The sequence below is a fragment of the Enhydra lutris genome, unplaced genomic scaffold (genome assembly GCF_002288905.1).
Source record: "Enhydra lutris kenyoni isolate GAN:26980312 unplaced genomic scaffold, ASM228890v2 scaffoldscaffold8, whole genome shotgun sequence".
In the NCBI taxonomy this organism is placed as follows: Eukaryota; Metazoa; Chordata; class Mammalia; order Carnivora; family Mustelidae; genus Enhydra; species Enhydra lutris.
Window position 1 is genome coordinate 1,444,322 of NW_019154092.1, and position 17,290 is coordinate 1,461,611.

General features: G+C 46.4%; 1 protein-coding gene across 2 annotated transcripts in view; it reads right to left on the reverse strand.

Moving 5' to 3' along the window:
- The window catches only part of LOC111142756 (SWI/SNF related, matrix associated, actin dependent regulator of chromatin, subfamily b, member 1), a 37,088-nt gene that overhangs the window by 11,740 nt on the left and 8,058 nt on the right, over positions 1-17,290 (reverse strand). For both annotated transcript variants that reach the window (XM_022496051.1, XM_022496050.1), the window contains exons 4-6: positions 14,556-14,693; positions 12,393-12,520; positions 2,040-2,206 (exon numbers count right to left, since the gene is read on the reverse strand). In XM_022496051.1, the coding sequence (XP_022351759.1) occupies positions 2,040-2,206; positions 12,393-12,520; positions 14,556-14,693 (433 nt within the window). The remainder of the gene's footprint in view (positions 1-2,039; positions 2,207-12,392; positions 12,521-14,555; positions 14,694-17,290) is intronic.

The following is a 17,290-nucleotide window of genomic DNA, read 5'->3' on the forward strand; positions in this document are numbered from 1 at the left end:
ACAACTATCAGCTGCATTTCTATACACTAATAAACAATCTGAAAAAAAAATTGAGAACAATTTCTTTCAGAACAGCATCAAAAAGAATAAAATACTTATGACTTAACTTAACCAAAGAGGTGAAAGGCCTGTATGATGAAAATTATAAAAACTGCTCAAAGAAATTAAAGAGAGCATAAGTAAATGAAAAGGTATCCCATGTTCATGGACTGGAAGACAGAGTATTATTAAGATGTCTAGACTATCCAAGGCAATTTACAAATTCATTGCAATCCCTATCAAAATTTCAACAAAGTTTCTTGCAGAAATAGAATAAAAATCCATCTTGAACTGAAAACTAAGGGACCCTGAAGAGTAAAAACAATCTTGAAAAAGAAGACCAATGCTGAAAGACTCACACATTCTAATTTCAGACCCTACAGTAATCAAAACAGTGTGGTACTGACATAAAAACAAACACATAGACCAACAAAACAGAAATCCCAGAAATAGGGGTGCCTGAGTGGCTCAGCAGGTTAAGCCTCTGCCTTGGGCTCAGGTCATGATCTCAGGGTCTTGGGATCAAGCCCCGCATCAGGCTCTCTGCTCAGCAAGGAGCCTGCTTCCCCCTCTCTCTCTGCCTACTTGTGATCTCTCTCTCTCTCTTCAGTAAATCAATAAAATCCTAAAAGAAAAAAAAAAGAAATCCCAGAAATAAACTCTCAAATATACAGGCAAATGATTTTTGACAAATGGTGCCAATACCATTCAATGTGGAAAAGAAAGTCATTTCCACAGATGATGCTAGGAAAACAGGCTATCCACATACATAAGAATTAAGTTAGACCCTTACCTGACACCATATATAAAAATTAACTCAAAATGGATGAAAAACCCAAATGTAAGAGCTAAAACTATAAATATATTAAAAGAAAACAGAAAAAAGCCTCATAGCATTGGACTTGACAGTGATTTCTTAGATATGAGACCAAGGGCACAGGGAACAAATTAAAGGACAAACTGGACTTCATCAAAATAAAAACTTTTATGCATCAAAGGACACCATCAAAAGAGTAAAAAGGCAGAGTGCCTGGGTGCTCAGTGGGTTAAGCCTCTGCCTTTGGCTCAGGTCATGATCTCGGGGTCTTGGGATCCAGCCCCACATCGGGCTCTCTGCTTAGCAGGGAGCCTGCTTCCCCTCCTCTCTCTGCCTGCCTCTCAGCCTACTTGTGATATCTCTCTCTCTCTCTCTGTCAAATAAATAAAATTAAAAAAGAAAAAAGAGTAAAAAGGCAACCTACAGAACAAGATGAAATATTTGCAAATCACATATCTGATAGAGTGCTGATATCCACAATATATAACTTGTTAAACTCAACAACAAAAGAACAAAATACCTGATTAAAAGAAGGCAAAGAACTTGAACACATTTCTCCACAGATCTACTACTGACCAATAGGCACATGATAGATATTCAACGTCACTAATTAACAGAAATGCAAATCAAAGCCACAATGAGATAACACCTCACACCACGCAGGCTCTATAGCAGGCAGGCCTAGGCCCAAATCTCAGCACTACCACTTATCAGCTGGGCAGTATGGGGCAGGTGATTTCACCTCTTCATGTGGCAAGCTCTTCACCTGTAAAACAATGGGTAAGGCAACATCTTCCTCCAGAACTGAAGTGGGTTACTAGATAGTGGTAAGTGTGGTTGACCCAGCCAGTTCACAGGAAGAATGTGGCACTGCTGTCCATCTCACTGTGGGCTTCCCTGCTCTGCCTGGCAGCTGGCTTCATCTCCTCTGTACCACTCGGGCTCTGCTCAACACCTGGCACTGCCCTGAATACATCCAGAATACATCCTTACTCAGAGAAAACAGCCCACAACCCTTCCTGGGGTAAAGAGTCACATGCTACCTTTAGGAGAGCTTTCCAGAAGTCCAATTCCACAGCATGGACCCTAAAGCCAGGGAGGTTCAAGGACTCAATGTACTCTCAGCACCCTATGACCCACCCAGGACAAGGCAGGCTCTGGAGCAGGGTGAAGAACTGCCCACCTTAATGATGACACGCTGATCTGACTGGTCCTCCAGGATGCTGTCTGTGGGATAAGATTCTATCTGTTGTCTGATGGCAGAAGCGATGGCTGGCACAAATGTCAGCGGGTTCAAATCCAGGTCATCACAGAGGATTTCTGAAAACATCTCAGGGGTCATCAGCTTCTCTGAAATCAGGAAAAAGGGCAGGAATTACCAACTGATTGCAGGACCTAACTTCACCATGTTTGGCCCTAGCCTCCCCATCCCCTTGCTTCTCTACTAGACCTCCCCAACAAAGTTGAGGATGAAGGGAATGACCACTCTGGGAGGGTGGGTGACCCTCTCAGACATGGGGCTGCGGGAAGAAGTGGAGGAAGAGCATCACCGGCTTCTGGCCCTCATTCCACACATACAATCCTTTGACACCTTAATCTGGGACTTCTAGACTCCTGAATGGAGAGGAAATAAATTATTGTTTAAGTCATCCAGTCTGGCATTTTGTTATGGAAGTCTGACCAAAATAACAGTCTCCTTCCAGATAAGTCACTTTGAGGTCGGCATCCCACTGGCATACCATCATTCACCACTTCCTTCCCAAAAGAGAAATCCCTGAGATATTAGGCTGCTTGTGGCTTTTTAGGGACCTTACTTCAGCTTCTCTCAGGGCAGGACATACACATAACAAGGTGACAAATATGCAGGTGTAAATGGACATCCAGCGATGCTGGAAATGTAGCCATACCAGGTAAGAACTTGCACTGGGCCATCTGCAACTGGCCAGTTACAGCAAGGTACCATGTGATCAAATGTTTTCTCTGTTCTGCCCTGTTGTTGTAACCCAAACTGTAATGGCCATGCACCACTTCTGGGATGAGCCACAGACAAGAAAGGATGCATCCCCTTATTGGTACATGGCATGATTCCATCATCAGGAACCAGGTCTGCTCAACAACTGACCCTACTATTTCCTCACTAGCCCAGAAGGGCTAGAGACCAGGCATCCTAACAGTACCACCAGGACAGACCCAGAACACTCAGCCAGTAAGATCAGTAACTCATATAGCAAGCAAGCATAGTTAATTTTGGAAACTGCAGCACAGAGCTGAAGTGCCCTATGAAGCACCCTATGAGTACAATGTGCAAAACATTACTAAACTTTTTAGTTTGAGATAACTGTAGATTAACATGCAGTCTTGATTACTGTAGCTATATGTTAAGACTTGAGACTGGGGAGACTGATTCCTCCTACTTTATTCTTTTTCAAAACTGCTTTGGTTATTCTAGTTCCTTTGCCTTTCCATTCAAATTTTAGTTAATTTTGTCTACATGTACAAAAAGTCTTGCTGAAATTCTCACAGGAATTGCATTCAACTTGCATATCAATTTAGGGGAACTGACATCTTGAGTATTCTAATCCATGAACATGGTATGCCTGTCCATTTATTTCAATCTTCTTTAATTAATTTTGTTGGTGTTTTTGTAGTTTTGGCATATAAGTCCTGTAAATATCTGCTAGATTTACACCAAAGTACTGTTTTTCTTTTTTTAAAGATTTTTAGAGATGGAGAACTCATGTGTGCATGGGGGTAGAGGGAGAATCCCAAGCAGACTCCGTGCTGAACCTGGAGCCTGATGCCACAACCCTGAGATCATGACGTGAGCCAAAGAGTTGGTTGCTCAACCAACCACACTGCCCAGGTGCCCCCAAAGTATTCCTTTTCTTATTGAGTGAATGTAAATGGTAACATATTTTTGAGTGCCCACTGTTCACCAATAGTACATAGAAATAAAATTGATTTTTGCATGTTTATCTTGTATCCTATGACCCTGCTGAACTCATCATTAGTGTTAAAAGGTTTTTTTGTAGATCTCTTGGGATTTTCTATGTAGGCAATCATGTCATCTACAAATAGGGAGAGTTTACTTATTTACTTATTACAATTTATTTTAGAGAGAGAGTGAGTGTGTGAGCAGGAGGAGGGGCAGAGGTGGAAAGATAATCCTGAAGCAGAATCCCTGGTGAGTGCAGAGTCCAATGTGGAGCTCAGTCCCAGGACCCTGAGATTAAGACCCAAGCCAAAATCAAGAGTTGGCACCCAACTGACTGAGCCACCCAGCCACCCCCGAACAGGGACAGTTTCTTTCTGATCTGTAAGTTTTCAATTTAATTTTCTTGCCCAACTGCACTGGCTAGGTACAAGAGTGATGAGAGCAGACATCTTTGTTTTGTCCCTGATCATAGGCAGAAAACATTTAGTCTCTCACCATTAAGTATGTTAGCTATAAGATATTTTGTATATATTCTTTATTATATTGAAGTAGTTTCCCTCTATTCTCGTTTTTCTTCAAGTTTTTATCAAGAATGACTGTTTTGTTAATTTTTTTTCTGCAACAAATTGCTATCGTCTGGTTTTTCTTTTTCAGTCTGTTAATACGGTAGATTACGTTGACTGATTTTCAAACACTTAACTAGATTTGCATCCCCAGAATAACAAACCCTATTTGGGTCACTGGTGTACAATTCTTTTTATATATTGCTGAATTCTGTTTGCTACTCTTTTATTAAGAATTTATGTGTCCCAGCGCCTGGGTGGCTCAGTCATTTATGTCTGACAATTGATCTTAGCTCAGTTCCTGATCTCAGGGTTGAGTTCAAGCCCTGCATTGGCTCCGTGCTGAGCACGAAACCTACTTTAAGGATTTTATTTATTTATTTATTTGTCAGAGAGAGAGAGAGAGAGAGACAGAGAGCGCACACACAAGCAGGCAGTGTGGCAGGAAGAGGCAGAGAGAAGCAGGCTCCCTGCTGAGCAAGGAGCGATGCCAAGACTGGATCCCAGGGCCCTGGGATCATGACCTGACCCAAAGGCAGTGGCTTAACTGAATGAGCCACCCAGGCGTCCCTGAAACCTACTCTAAAAAAAAAAGGATTTATGTCTATATGGGGCGCCTGGGTGGCTAAGTGGGTTAAGCCTCTGCCTTCGGCTCCGGTCATGATCTCAGGGTCCTGGGATTGAGCCGCACATCGGGCTCTTTGCACAGCGGGGAGCCTGCTTCCCCCTCTCTCTCTGCCTACTTGTGATCTCTCTCTTTCTCTGTTAAATAAATAAATAAAATCTTTTAAAAAACCCAATTTATGTCTATAATCATTAGGGATACTGGTCTACAATTTATTTCTGTACTGTCTTTAGTTTTGATAACAAGGTAGTATGAGCTTTGTGAAATGCATGGGGGGCGCAGTAAAATTCTTTGGGAATTGTTCCCTCTTCTGTTTTCTGGAAAAGACTGCAGAGAATTTATGTTAGTTCTTCTTTAAATGTTTGGTAAAATTCCCCAGAGCCACTATTTGTGCCTGGAAATTTCCTTTTGGAGAGGTTTTCAAATTATGAATCATATTTCTTAATAGTGATAGGTCAATTCAAATTATCTATTTGATAATGAGTGAACTGTGGTAGCGTATGTTTTACAAGAAATTGCTCCATTTTGTCTAAATTGCCAAACTTATGTGTGTAGAGCTTTTGTGGTACTCCCTTCTGATATCTACCGAGTCTGTAGTAAAGTTGATAATTTTTGTTTTCATCTTTTGTTGTTAGTCCTGCTAGGTATGTCAATTTTACTGAGCTTTTTCAAAGTATCAGCTGTATTTCATTAATTTTCTCCATTGTCTTTCTGTTTTTAATGTTGTTGATTTCTGCTCTATTAAGCCCAGCCTTCTGCTTGCTTTGGTTTTATTTTGCTCTTCTTTTTCTCAATTCTTGAAGCAGGAGCTTAGATTATAAATCTGAAACTTTCTACTTTTCTACTGTAAACTCTGATGCTACAGATTACCCTGTCAGGACTACTTTAGCTGTATCCTACAATTTTGATATGTGATTATTTTCATTCAGGTTCATGTATACACTTATCTCCCTTTAGGTTTCCTCTCTGAACCATGAATTAGTTAGAAACATGTTGCTGAGTTTAGAAGCATTTGAGTCCCTTCTGGTTGAAGAACACATAATATACAATTTCAATTCTTTTAAATTTGTTGAGGTTTGTTTTATGACCCATGACATGGTTTGTATGGTGTATGTCCCATAGGAAGTTAAAGAGAGTATGCATTTTGCTGTGACAGATGCAGTGTTCCACAAATGCTTGACACTGCTAGCTGCTGGTGGTGGTGGTGGGTTTCTATCATCTTGCTCATTTTCTTTCTTTTTTTTTTTTTTAATATTTTATTTATTTATTCGACAGAGAGAGAGAGACAAGTAGGCAGAGCAACAGACAGGGGCAGGGGTGGGTGGGTGGGAAGCAAGCTCCCTGCTGAGCAGAGAGCCCAATGTGGGGCTCGATCCCAAGACCCTGGGATCATGACCTGAGCTGAAGGCAGAGGATTTAACCCACTGAGCCACCCAGGCGCCCCTCATCTTGCTCATTTTCTGTCTAGTTGCTCTATCAGTTGTTGAGAGAGAGAGATATCAAAGTCTGCACTGTAATTGTGGATTGGCCTGTTTCTCCTTTCAGTTCTGTTTTTGCTTCCCATTTTTTCCAGCTCTGCTGTTTGGTGCACACATATTTAGGATTGCTATGTCTTGTTGGTGGACTGACCTTTTTATCATTACAGACCCCCCAACCCTTATCTGTGGCTTTGCTTTCCACAGTCTGTTACCTGTTGCCAACTTTGGTCTGGAAGCAGATGACCATCCTTCTGAGGTATCATCAGAAGATCACAGTAGGCTAATCCTACAGCTCACTTGATCTCATCACGTAGGCATTTTATCGTCTCAAATCATCACAAGAACAAGGGTGAGTACAGTACACTAAGGTATTCTGAGAGACCACATTCACGTAACTTCTATTACAGTACTGTTATAATTGTCCTATTATTGTTAATCTCTTGCTGTACCTAGTTTATAAACTTTACTGTAAGTACGTATGCATAAGAAAAAACATGGTATACATCGGACTGGGCGCTATCTGCAGTTTCATGCACCCACTGGGGGCCTTGGAACATATTCCCTATGGAGAAGGGGGTACGACTGTACTTCAACTCTCTACCTGTGGTCATTTGCTTTGCTCTTAAAGTCTGCCTCATCTGATACTAATGCTACCGTTTCTGCTTTCTTCTGATCAATGCCTGAATGATGTATCTTTTCTGTGTTCTTACATCCAACTTATTTATATCATTATATTTGAAATAAGTTTCTTGTAGATAATCTATCATTTAAAAAATGCACTCTGCTCAGCTGGTAGAGCATTTGACTCTTGATCTTGGGGTCGTGAGTTCGAGCCCCATGTTGGGTGCAGAGGTTACTTTAAAAAAATGAAGTGTTGGGGTGCCTGGGTGGCTCAGTGGGTTAAAGCCTCTGCCTTTGGCTCAGGTAATGAACCCAGGGTCCTGGGATCGAGCCCCACACCGGGCTCTCTGCTCAGCAGGGAGTCTGCTTCCCTCCTCTCTCTCTGCCTGCTTCTCTGCCTACTTATGATCTCCGTCTGTCAAATAAATAAATAAAATCTTTAAAACAAAATAAAAAATAAAAATAAATAAAAAATGAAGTGTTGAGGGGCGCCTGGGTGGCTTAGTCATTAGGCATCTGCCTTTGGCTCGGGTCATGATCCCGGGCTCCTGGGATTGAGCCCCGCATCGGGCTCCCAGCTCATCGGGAGGCCTGCTTCTCCCTCTCTCACTCCCCGTGTTCCCTCTCTCGTTGAGTCTCTCTCTGTTAAATAAATAAATAAAATATTTTTTTAAAAAAATGAAGTGTTGGAAAAAGTGCACTCTGAGAATCTCTTTTTTTTAAACTGGTAATTACTGACATATTAAGGCTTACATCTGCCACTTTGTTTTTGTTTTTCCTGTTTTCTTTTCTTGCCTTCCTGTGGGTTACTTGGAACATTTTTTAGGATTCCATTTTGATTTATCTGTAGTATTTTTTTTTTTTTAAAGATTTTATTTATTTATTTGACAGAGAGAGATCACAAGCAGGCAGAGAGGCAGGCATAGAGAGAGGAGGAAGCAGGCTCCCTGCCGAGCAGAGAGCCCGATGCGGGACTCGATCCCAGGACCCTGAGATCATGACCTGAGCCGAAGGCAGCGGCTTAACCCACTGAGCCACCCAGGCGCCCCTATCTGTAGTATTTTTGAGCATATCTCTTTGTGGAGAATTTTCAAGTGCCCTTCTATATGTAACATCATATACACATAACTTATCAGTCTATGGTTTCTTCATTTTTACCAATTCAAGTGAAGTATAGAAACCTTACCTCTCATCACGTCCCTTTACATTTCCCCATTTATAATATAAGTATCTTAATATATTTCCTCTACATATATTTAGAACCACATCAGACAGCATTACCACGTTTGCATCAACTGTTGAACATAATTTAGAAAACTCAAGAGGAGAAAGCAAGCTTATTATATTTACCCATACCTTTGCTTATCATATTCATTCTTCCTTCATGATGTTCCGAAGTTTCTTTTATAATACCCTTTTTTAAGATAAGATTTATTTGAGAGAAATAGAGCACGCGCACATAGAGGGGAAGTGAGAGGGAGAAGCAGGCTCCCCACTGAGTACAGAGCCTGATGCTGGGCTTGATCCCAGGACCCTGAGATCATGACCCAAGCCAAACGCAGCCACTTAACCGACTGAGCCACCCAGGTGCCCCTCCTTTAAAAAAAAAAAAAATACTTATTTGAGAGGGAGTCAGTGAGTGAGAGCACAAGCAGGTGTGGAAGGGCAGAGGTAGAAGGAGAAGGAGACTCCCCACTGAGCAGGGAGCCCGACGCGGGGCTAGATCCCAGGACTCTGGGATCATGCCCTGAGCTGAAGGCAAACACTTAACCGACTGAGCCACCCAGGTGCCCTATCGTCTCCCTTCTTTTAGGTTAGGTCTCTAGGCGATAGTATTCCTTCATCTGAGGATTTCCCTTTCATTCCTGAAGGATATTTTTACTGGGTGTAAGATTCAAGATTGGCAGTCCTTTTCTTCCAGTGCTCGAAAAACCACGTGCCATTTCCTCCAGCCTTCATGGTTTCGGATGAGAAATCTGCTGTCAGCCTAGGTCTTTCCCTCTAAGTCAGGTGTTCTTTTTCTCGGCTTACAAGATCTTTTCTTTGGTTTTAGTTTTCAGAAGTTTAACTAAGATAGGCCTTGGCATGGATTTCTTTGGGTTTATGTTGCTGGGATCCACTCGGCTTCCTGAATCTGTCACTTGGGGTTTTTAAGCATCCAAAGGGAACACATGGACACAAATCTCTAGAGCCTGCTTCCTGTAGCCAGGCCCCACAGAGTTAACCTGCAGGGCCCTGGTCACCCCTGGCCCGTGTGCAGGAGAAGACGCCACACCTTCTCCTGGGGCAGCTCAGGGCCCTGCCTCGGGATGCCCTCAGCCCCTGGTGGGGCCACACTGGCGTCCACATGTTCTTGTTCAGCAGCTCATCCTTTCTGGAGGATTTTAACACACCCCAAGGAGGCTGGCTATTGAGACAGATAATGTCATACTTCACCAGTGACTCACATAAGCTCTCTTCCATATCCTTCTAAGAGAAGATAACCTTGAACTCGTTGTTAACAGCTTCCTTCCAAAAAGTTTGTTGGAGCCAAATCCTGGTTCTGAAGACTGTCCTGGTTCTGGAGGACATGTAGTTCATTCACGGCGCTCAACATTTTCAGTCCCTTGGTGATATGATAAAGTATCTCACACCCACCATAGTTATTTGAAATTTCTAAGTAAATGAGATATGATCACAAAGAACACCAGTGATTCTGAACATGCAATTTTAACTCCCATGCCAGGGGCACAGCTTCCTAATCACCAGTTAAGAATTACAGCTCTTAGACAGGCTAAGTACCACTGTGGGCTGATGAAGAGCTTGCAGAACAAAATTATTTTGGTTCTCCAAGGGTTTGTACCAAATTACACTTAGTGGGGGATAGGATATGTTACCAGAGGACTCCTTTGAGGAATAGCCCAGAGAAACTCCTGGCAGTGTTCCCAGAAGATACAGGTCTTCACTGCGTTATACAGTGTCCTCTTCCTGGGAGCCGGGGGAAAGGTGCTTTTGGATGCAAGCAGTACGTTGTGATTCTGTTGCTTCTGAACCTCGAGTGGCTGCTCATCTTGACCACACCAGGAACTGCAGAACCAATCATCCGGTCGCTGTCTGCCCAGTTCTAAAGGGCTGAGTGGCATGCCCTCCCCTCACCCCATACGCCTACTGAACTGAGAATATGAACCAGAACACTGGCTTTGTTTTGCATCTTCTCATTTCATCTTCTGCCTCATCCAATTTTCCCTAATGACATATTTTGCATTTGCTTTATTCTTTTGTACCCAGCGTTCCCATGTAAGATGCCTTCTCCCTTCTAAAATAGGGTGGAAGTAGGGGCGCCTGGGTGGCTCAGTTGGTTAGGCGGCTGCTTTCAGCTCAGGTCATGATCCCAGGGCCTGATCCCACATGGGGCTCCTTGCTCAGCGGGGACCCTGCTTCTCTCTCTGCCTGCCACTCCCTCTGCTTGTGAGTTCTCTCTCTCTCTCTCTGACAAAGAAACAAAATCTTAAAAAAAAAAAAAATCTCTAAAAAAAAAATCTCTAAAATAGAGTGGGAGTAGAGATAAATAGTTTGAGATTTCTACATGTTATTGAAGAAGCATAACATGGTAATACGTGTACGGAGTCAGTTTGAATAGCTAAGTTCCTATGCCATGGCCTATGGCCAGGTTCTATGCTAAATGTTGTAAGAAGAGCAGTGATTAAAAAAAAAAAAAACCAGCTCTCTGACCTCAAGGGGTTGAAACAGGGAGAGAGAAAGATGAATTAACAATGAACTCTAACACACACCAGCAGAGATAAGCCGGGAATGGTGTAACAGAGGCTGTGCAGCACTGGCCATGGCCTGGGGCTCATCAGCTGTCCTGTCCCCATGTTGGAGTATCACCAACGCACCATACCTGCCCTGTCTATGCTCATTACAACTTCCTGGAACCCCTCATCCCAACTCCCCCTGGCCATATCCTCTCTCTAGCCCACTAACCCATGGGCCCTGGAGGACAGGCACCTGGCTCTTGGGTCTTGTTCCCAGAGCTGGGCAGAGGCCCCTGGACTCAAGCCTGGCATGTCAAGTGCCAGATGACCACAGGAAGCACCCTGATTCCTCCAGAAAGCTCAAGACAACTGTGTACCAACAACTACACACATTCTTCCCTGAGGAAATCCCTCTGGGACAAAAAAGTTGTAAGCAATTATGTTCTCTGCCATGGAAAGGTCTAACAGCAGAAGGAGTTTGAGCAAACAGAGGCACTACAACTCACCAGGAAATCGTGCACTAATTATGAAGACCAAAGAAACCAGAGAGATACTTATAAGTGAATTAAAATAAAATTATACTTGCACTATAACTACAAGTCTGTTAAGTATGCTTGCACGTGCAAATGACTGGCAGGGAAACTATTAGCAGGGACGGTGAGATTCTGGACAGTCTCCACTTTCCTTCACTTAAAAATGATACTCATGGGGCGCCTGGGTGGCTCAGTGGGTTAAAGCCTCTGCCTTCAGCTCAGGTCATGGGATCGAGCCCCACATCGGGCTCTCTGCTTAGCGGGGAGCCTGCTTCCTCCTCTCTCTCGCTCTGCCTGCCTCTCTGCCTACTTGTGATCTCTGTCTGTCAAATAAATAAATAAAATCTTAAAAAAAAAATGATACTGGGGTTTTTCATTGTTGTTGTTTGGTTTGGATCTGAATATAAATAATCTGTTTATTGCAAAAAGTCTGAAAGATTCAGGAAAACAATAAAGAAAAAATAAATACAGGTGCAATCCTCCTTCCTCGCTGGGATGAGAACAGAACACTCCGGCGAACATCTCCTATGCTTTCGTCTGCTCCTTTGCATGGAGTCATGCTCAGACTTTGGGAGCCAGGGAAAAGCAGGAACCTGACCCAGGACTTACAAAGCCAAGGATGGTAAGAGGATGAACAGAGCAAGGGCAGACCTTATGGGGCCCAGTGAGGTACGAGCACACACACAGATCATGAAAAACCAGAGGGGTGGACAAGGCTGATGGGAGGTGTATGGATGGCCATGTGGCCAAACTGGTCTAAGCAGCATCAAGGTCATCATCAAGCTCTGTGGACAGACAGCCTGCATCGTGACTGGCCCCTGACCCACCCACGCTCAGTGGGAGAGGAAGGCACCTGAAGCTCATGGGTCCAACCCTCAGGTTATGGGGGGGCAGAAGCAGGATTTGAACGCAGAGTCCACACCCTCCCCATCTATGCCATGAAGCTCTGAATGTCGTGTTCAGAGTCCAGGATCCCAATGAGCAGTAGGTAAGAAAAAGGACCGTTCCACCACAGTCGGGCCTGGGCTTCGCAAAGCCCAACATTACCATTCATGTTCCAGGTAAAGGCATCTCGCAGCTTCTGCCCGTCGATCTCCATGTCCAGCCGGATGGGGACCAGCACCTCAGGCTGGGATGCGTTCTCATGGATCACAGCTGGGTCATGGTCATCAAAGCTGGAAGTGAAGTGGCAGCAAATTCAGCAAGGGGTGCTGTGGGTCTCCACGCTCAGGACCTCCCTCCCTGCACTGCTGGTCACTGCGAACCTGGCCAGAGGGGAAAAGCCCACTTCTTATGGCAACTCATTGACTGAGAGCTGAGCTGGCAGAGACGAGCCAGCAGGGGTCCTGCAGCCACAAGGGCAGAGCTCACTCTTCAAGGACATATAGGGAAGGGAGAGGGAGTTGCGGCCTTGGGCAGTGAGCTATAACCCTGATGCACCCCAAAGGAAAGGAGATTTAAGCCCCAGAGCAGGCAGAATTTTCACAGAAAACTGTAGGAAAGGAACGATATTTCCAGAAGAAGAATACTTGAGCAAAAGCCAAAGGGCAGGAGCAGTGAGAAGCTGTTGGGGGAGTAAAAGCCAGAGCACTGGAGGAGGAGTGCAGACTGGAAGAAAAAGGGGGAGCAGTGTGGGGGATGCAGAGAAGCTACAGGTGTCCACAAGTACCCACGCTTCTCCATCTCAGGCTACGGAATCCAGCCTCTTTCCTGAGGGAGCCCCAGGAGAACCCAAAGCAAGGCAGTTCTGTGGTCATAACCGTATTTTAGGCAGACAAAGAGGGGAAGGGGAAGATGCTGGAGGGTAAGGGGACCCTAAGGGAGTCTGTGGAATACAGAGGGCTGAGACCTGTCTCAGGTAGGGCAAAGGTGACAGACAAACAAAGGCCAGACACCAAGGCTCTGGGAAGCACGGATAGGGAAAGGGACAAGAGTGGCTGTTTTAAAGAGGGCAAAGCAGTGCTGAGAAAGTGAGGTCAAAGAGCAAAAGGAAGGAAAGGGAAAAGTGAAGGAAGAGGGAAAAGGGGTCAGCGATGCAGATGCTGGCAAGGGGTGAACTCTTGGCAGAGGGAACTACAAGGGCAGAAGCTTCTGGGTGGTCTGAAGGCAGCATGGAGGTTCATATGCCTGAGGCAGAGTGAGGGCAGCGAGAGAGGGAGCCAGAGAGCGGTAGCCACTATAAGGACTCTAGCCCTGGCAGACATGTGACGGGGTATCTGGAAGACCTGCAACAGGAGTGGCGCCATCTGCCCTGGGGCGAGGGAGCCCACACCTGAGTGGGGGGCTGGCGAGGGTGGCCCAATTCCGGACACTTGGAAGGCTGAGAAGGCAGGAATCTGCTGAGACTAGCTCTGAGGCATGAGAAGAAGGCAGAGTTCTGAGGTTTTGGCCTGAGCGCAGGAAGGCTGGGATTACTATGTCCTGGGTTGGACAGTCTGCAAACAGCGTGTGACAGACACCTGAGGACAATGTGTAGGGGTGAGGCCGGGCTGCAGAGATGAAAGTGGGGGTGGATACTTAAAAGACATCTAGTCCTAATCTCTAGAACCTGTGATCATTATATGGCAAAAGGGGGGAGAGGGAACTTTGCAAATTTAATTAAGGATCTGAAGAGGAGAAGATTCTGCAAGTAACCCTGAAGCACCTCAGAAGCATCCTTTTAAGAGAAGACAGGGAGACTTCACACACTCAGATGAGGAGGCCCTGTGACCCACTGGGGCACATACTGGTGATGCAACCACAAGCCACCATGGGCCAAAACAGGCAGGAACTGCTTCCCCTGAGAGCCTCCAGAGGGAGTAGGGTCCAGCCAACACCTTGATTTTGCTGCACTGAAACTCCTGCCCCTGAACTGTGAGAAATACACGTGCGTTGTTTTAAGCCACCCAGCTTGTGGTGATCTGCTCCAGTGGCCGCAGGGAACAAACCAGAGGGTTCTCAGCGGGATGGCATCTGAAACCACAGGGGAAGATCCAAGGGCTGCACCTTCAGGAGCACCACTAGAGGTGCTGGGGACAGGAGAGAGCAGCGAGACTAAAGCAGGCAGAGCCTTGGAGCAGCAGCAAGCTGGACACTGGCTGCCCTCGAAGCCGAGGGGGACAAGTTTCGAGAAGGCTGCATAGCGATTTAGGGAACACAAGGTCAAAGCAGAGGGAAAAGGCTAAAACTGAGGTGGAATCCATGGCGGGGAAGGGTTTGAGGCATGCTCACCACAGAGGGAAGGTTCTCTTCTTGTCCCGGCCCATGCGGTTCCTGTTGATGGTCGTGGAGCAGGGCACAGCGTCCAGATGGTGGGAGCTATTGGGCAAGGTGGGCACCCACTGACTGTTCCTCTTGGCTTTCTGTTCCCTGGGGAGATGCGAGAAATGCCCCTGCTCAGTCTAGGAGCCCATCGGGCTCCAAGTCACGGTCAGTGGACACCTACTGCACCCCTGCCGGGCTCCAGGACCCTGTGGGGGCCCCTAAGCACCCCAAATTCTGCACATGTCTACTCCTCAGGCTCCAACTGGCACCAATTCAGAGGTACCCGGGCTAGACGAAGGGTGCAGGGACCCCAGACAGAAGAGCAGCACCCAGACCAGTGCCCGAGTGGCAGTGTAACATGGTACCTGCCAGGCAGGACTCCTGGGAAGCACTGTCCCCTCTGGAGGGAACATGCATGAGGTGGCAGCTTCCAGGAGAAAAGATGTTGGAGGGGAGCCTTGTGCACTGAGTTGGGGCTCACTGGGAGTCGGGATAGGGGAGTAACTGGAATGGGGAGGGCATGTCCAGAAGTGCACAGGTGGCGGAAGAGAGGAAACTTGGACAGGCTGTGGGCTTGGCAGGGCTGAACAGGTGGGACATGGAGACAGTCCTGATCCCAGGGGTCGCCATGCTCTGTGAGAACTGACTGCACTCAAAGACGGCTAGGAGTCCCGAGGAGTCAGAAGAAAGGAGAGACAAGATCAGGCTGTTCTTTTAGATACACAGGCCAGCTTGAGATGGACAAGGCAACACTTCCGGCTTCCAGGTTTCCAGACCAGCAGGGCGGATGAGAAGCTATGTTAGTAAAAACTTTCTAGAAAGTGAGGCTCCAAGTAATTTAAGTGATCCACCATAAAGGACTCACTCCTCTCGACAAATTACAGGCTCCTCTTACTACTAGGAAAATACCAGAAGGCTATTTTAAGCCGAGGCTCCAGGGCTGGGTTAGTCTGAAAGGCAAGTACTTTCCCACCGTGCCCTGTGTATCACTTTTTCATTCTCAAGGCCACCTTCCCTAGTGAGTCTGAGCAACGCGAAGGCAGCGACTATGTGTCGTTTGCTTTTATATCCCCAACGGCCACACCGCGTCTCCTTCAATGACTGTGTGCTACACTTCTGAGAACAGGACAGCAACTGCTCGATTCCCCTCCCCTCGGTGTCCTCACAGGAGGGGCAGGGAGACATGGCTGGCAGCCCTTCTTTCCATGGGATGGTGGAGGCAGAAGCAGTGGCCATGACCTGCCAGGCCGCAGGCCCTTTGACTCTTTCCTTTTCTAAAGCTGGGGTCACTTGCCCCTTCAATAAGGCCATTGCAGAGCGCCCCTTTTCTGAGGGTGGGGGCAGGGAGAGATGTAGAGTACCAAACTCCCAGCTGGAACTCTTATCAAGTCTCCCATACCCACATCTTACTCTGATCTGATGACCTGCCTTACCACATACCAGAGGCCTGAGCAAAGGAAGAACACGCAACTAATTTGGGCAGAGCTTATAGCTGGGACAGCAAGACTGGGGTCCCCTACAGTTCATATGGGCCAATGGTTTTGAATCCTGGCTGCACAGATTCACATAATGGTTCAAAACTGGGGTGCCTGGGTGGCCCAGTCATTAAGCGTCTGCCTTCGGTTCAGGTCAGGATCCCCGGGTCCTGGGACTGAGTCCCACATCCGGCTCCCTGCTCTGTGGGAAGCCTGCTTCTCCCTCCCCCACTCCTCCTGCTTGTGTTCCCTCTCTTGCTGTCTCTCTCTCTCTGTCAAATAAATAAATAAAATCTTAAAAAAAAAAGTGCAAAATTTCTGGTAGGAAATCTCCGAGCCCCACCCGTATTAAGGGACTCTGATCTCTGAGGAGGGCCCAGGAATACAAGTTCTTTACAACTTCCCTGGGCGATGCTGGTGCAGCTGGCCCTATATTTGGGAACCCCAGGTCAAAACCACCACTTCTTTCCCCGAGCCTCTCAGACCTGGCATTGTGGTTCCTCCTTCACCAGAAAAATCCTGCCTTATCTCAGTAGAGATCCCATTCATTCCCAGGCCTGGGTCGCTCTGCCATGCCCCTCTGTCAGGTAGCTGTCTCGAGGAGCGTGCAAATCCTGACCCAGACACAGGGAGTAAGCCAGACACTGAATCCAAGAATCTGGCTCAAGGGATTCAACCTTTCCTCTGTGACACATAGGTGTGCCCAAGAGGGGACATCCAGCCTCGGCCTGACCCATCCAGTGACAAGGAGGAAGGCCTCAGTCCTCCTATGGAGGTGACTGGGCAGTGGGAAGGCACTTCCTGAGCACAGAGCCCAAGGAAACCAGCTTCACTCAACTTCTATCCCCAGCACTCCCAGCAGTTTTGTTTTGTTTTGTTTTGAAGTAGGCCATGCCCAGCGTGGAGCCCAATGCGGGGCTGGAACTCCTGACCCTGAGAGCTAGACCTGAGCTGAGATCAACAGTCGCCCATTAACCGACTAAGCCACCCAGGAGCCGCCCCCTCCCAATAGTTTTGGGCTCTGGGGTAACTACAGTACTCTATTCCCTCAGCTGTTCCTCATATGACATGATCACCAAGAAGTGTTTACTGCCCCGTAAAAGGTTCCTGGCTGACATGTGCGGACTTGAAAGCCCCAGCCATATGTACATAATTTCCTTCTGCCACTTCCCTAGGAAAGTCTAGCCATCCTTATGCTCTTACCACATCCCCAGAGGGAAAGAAGAA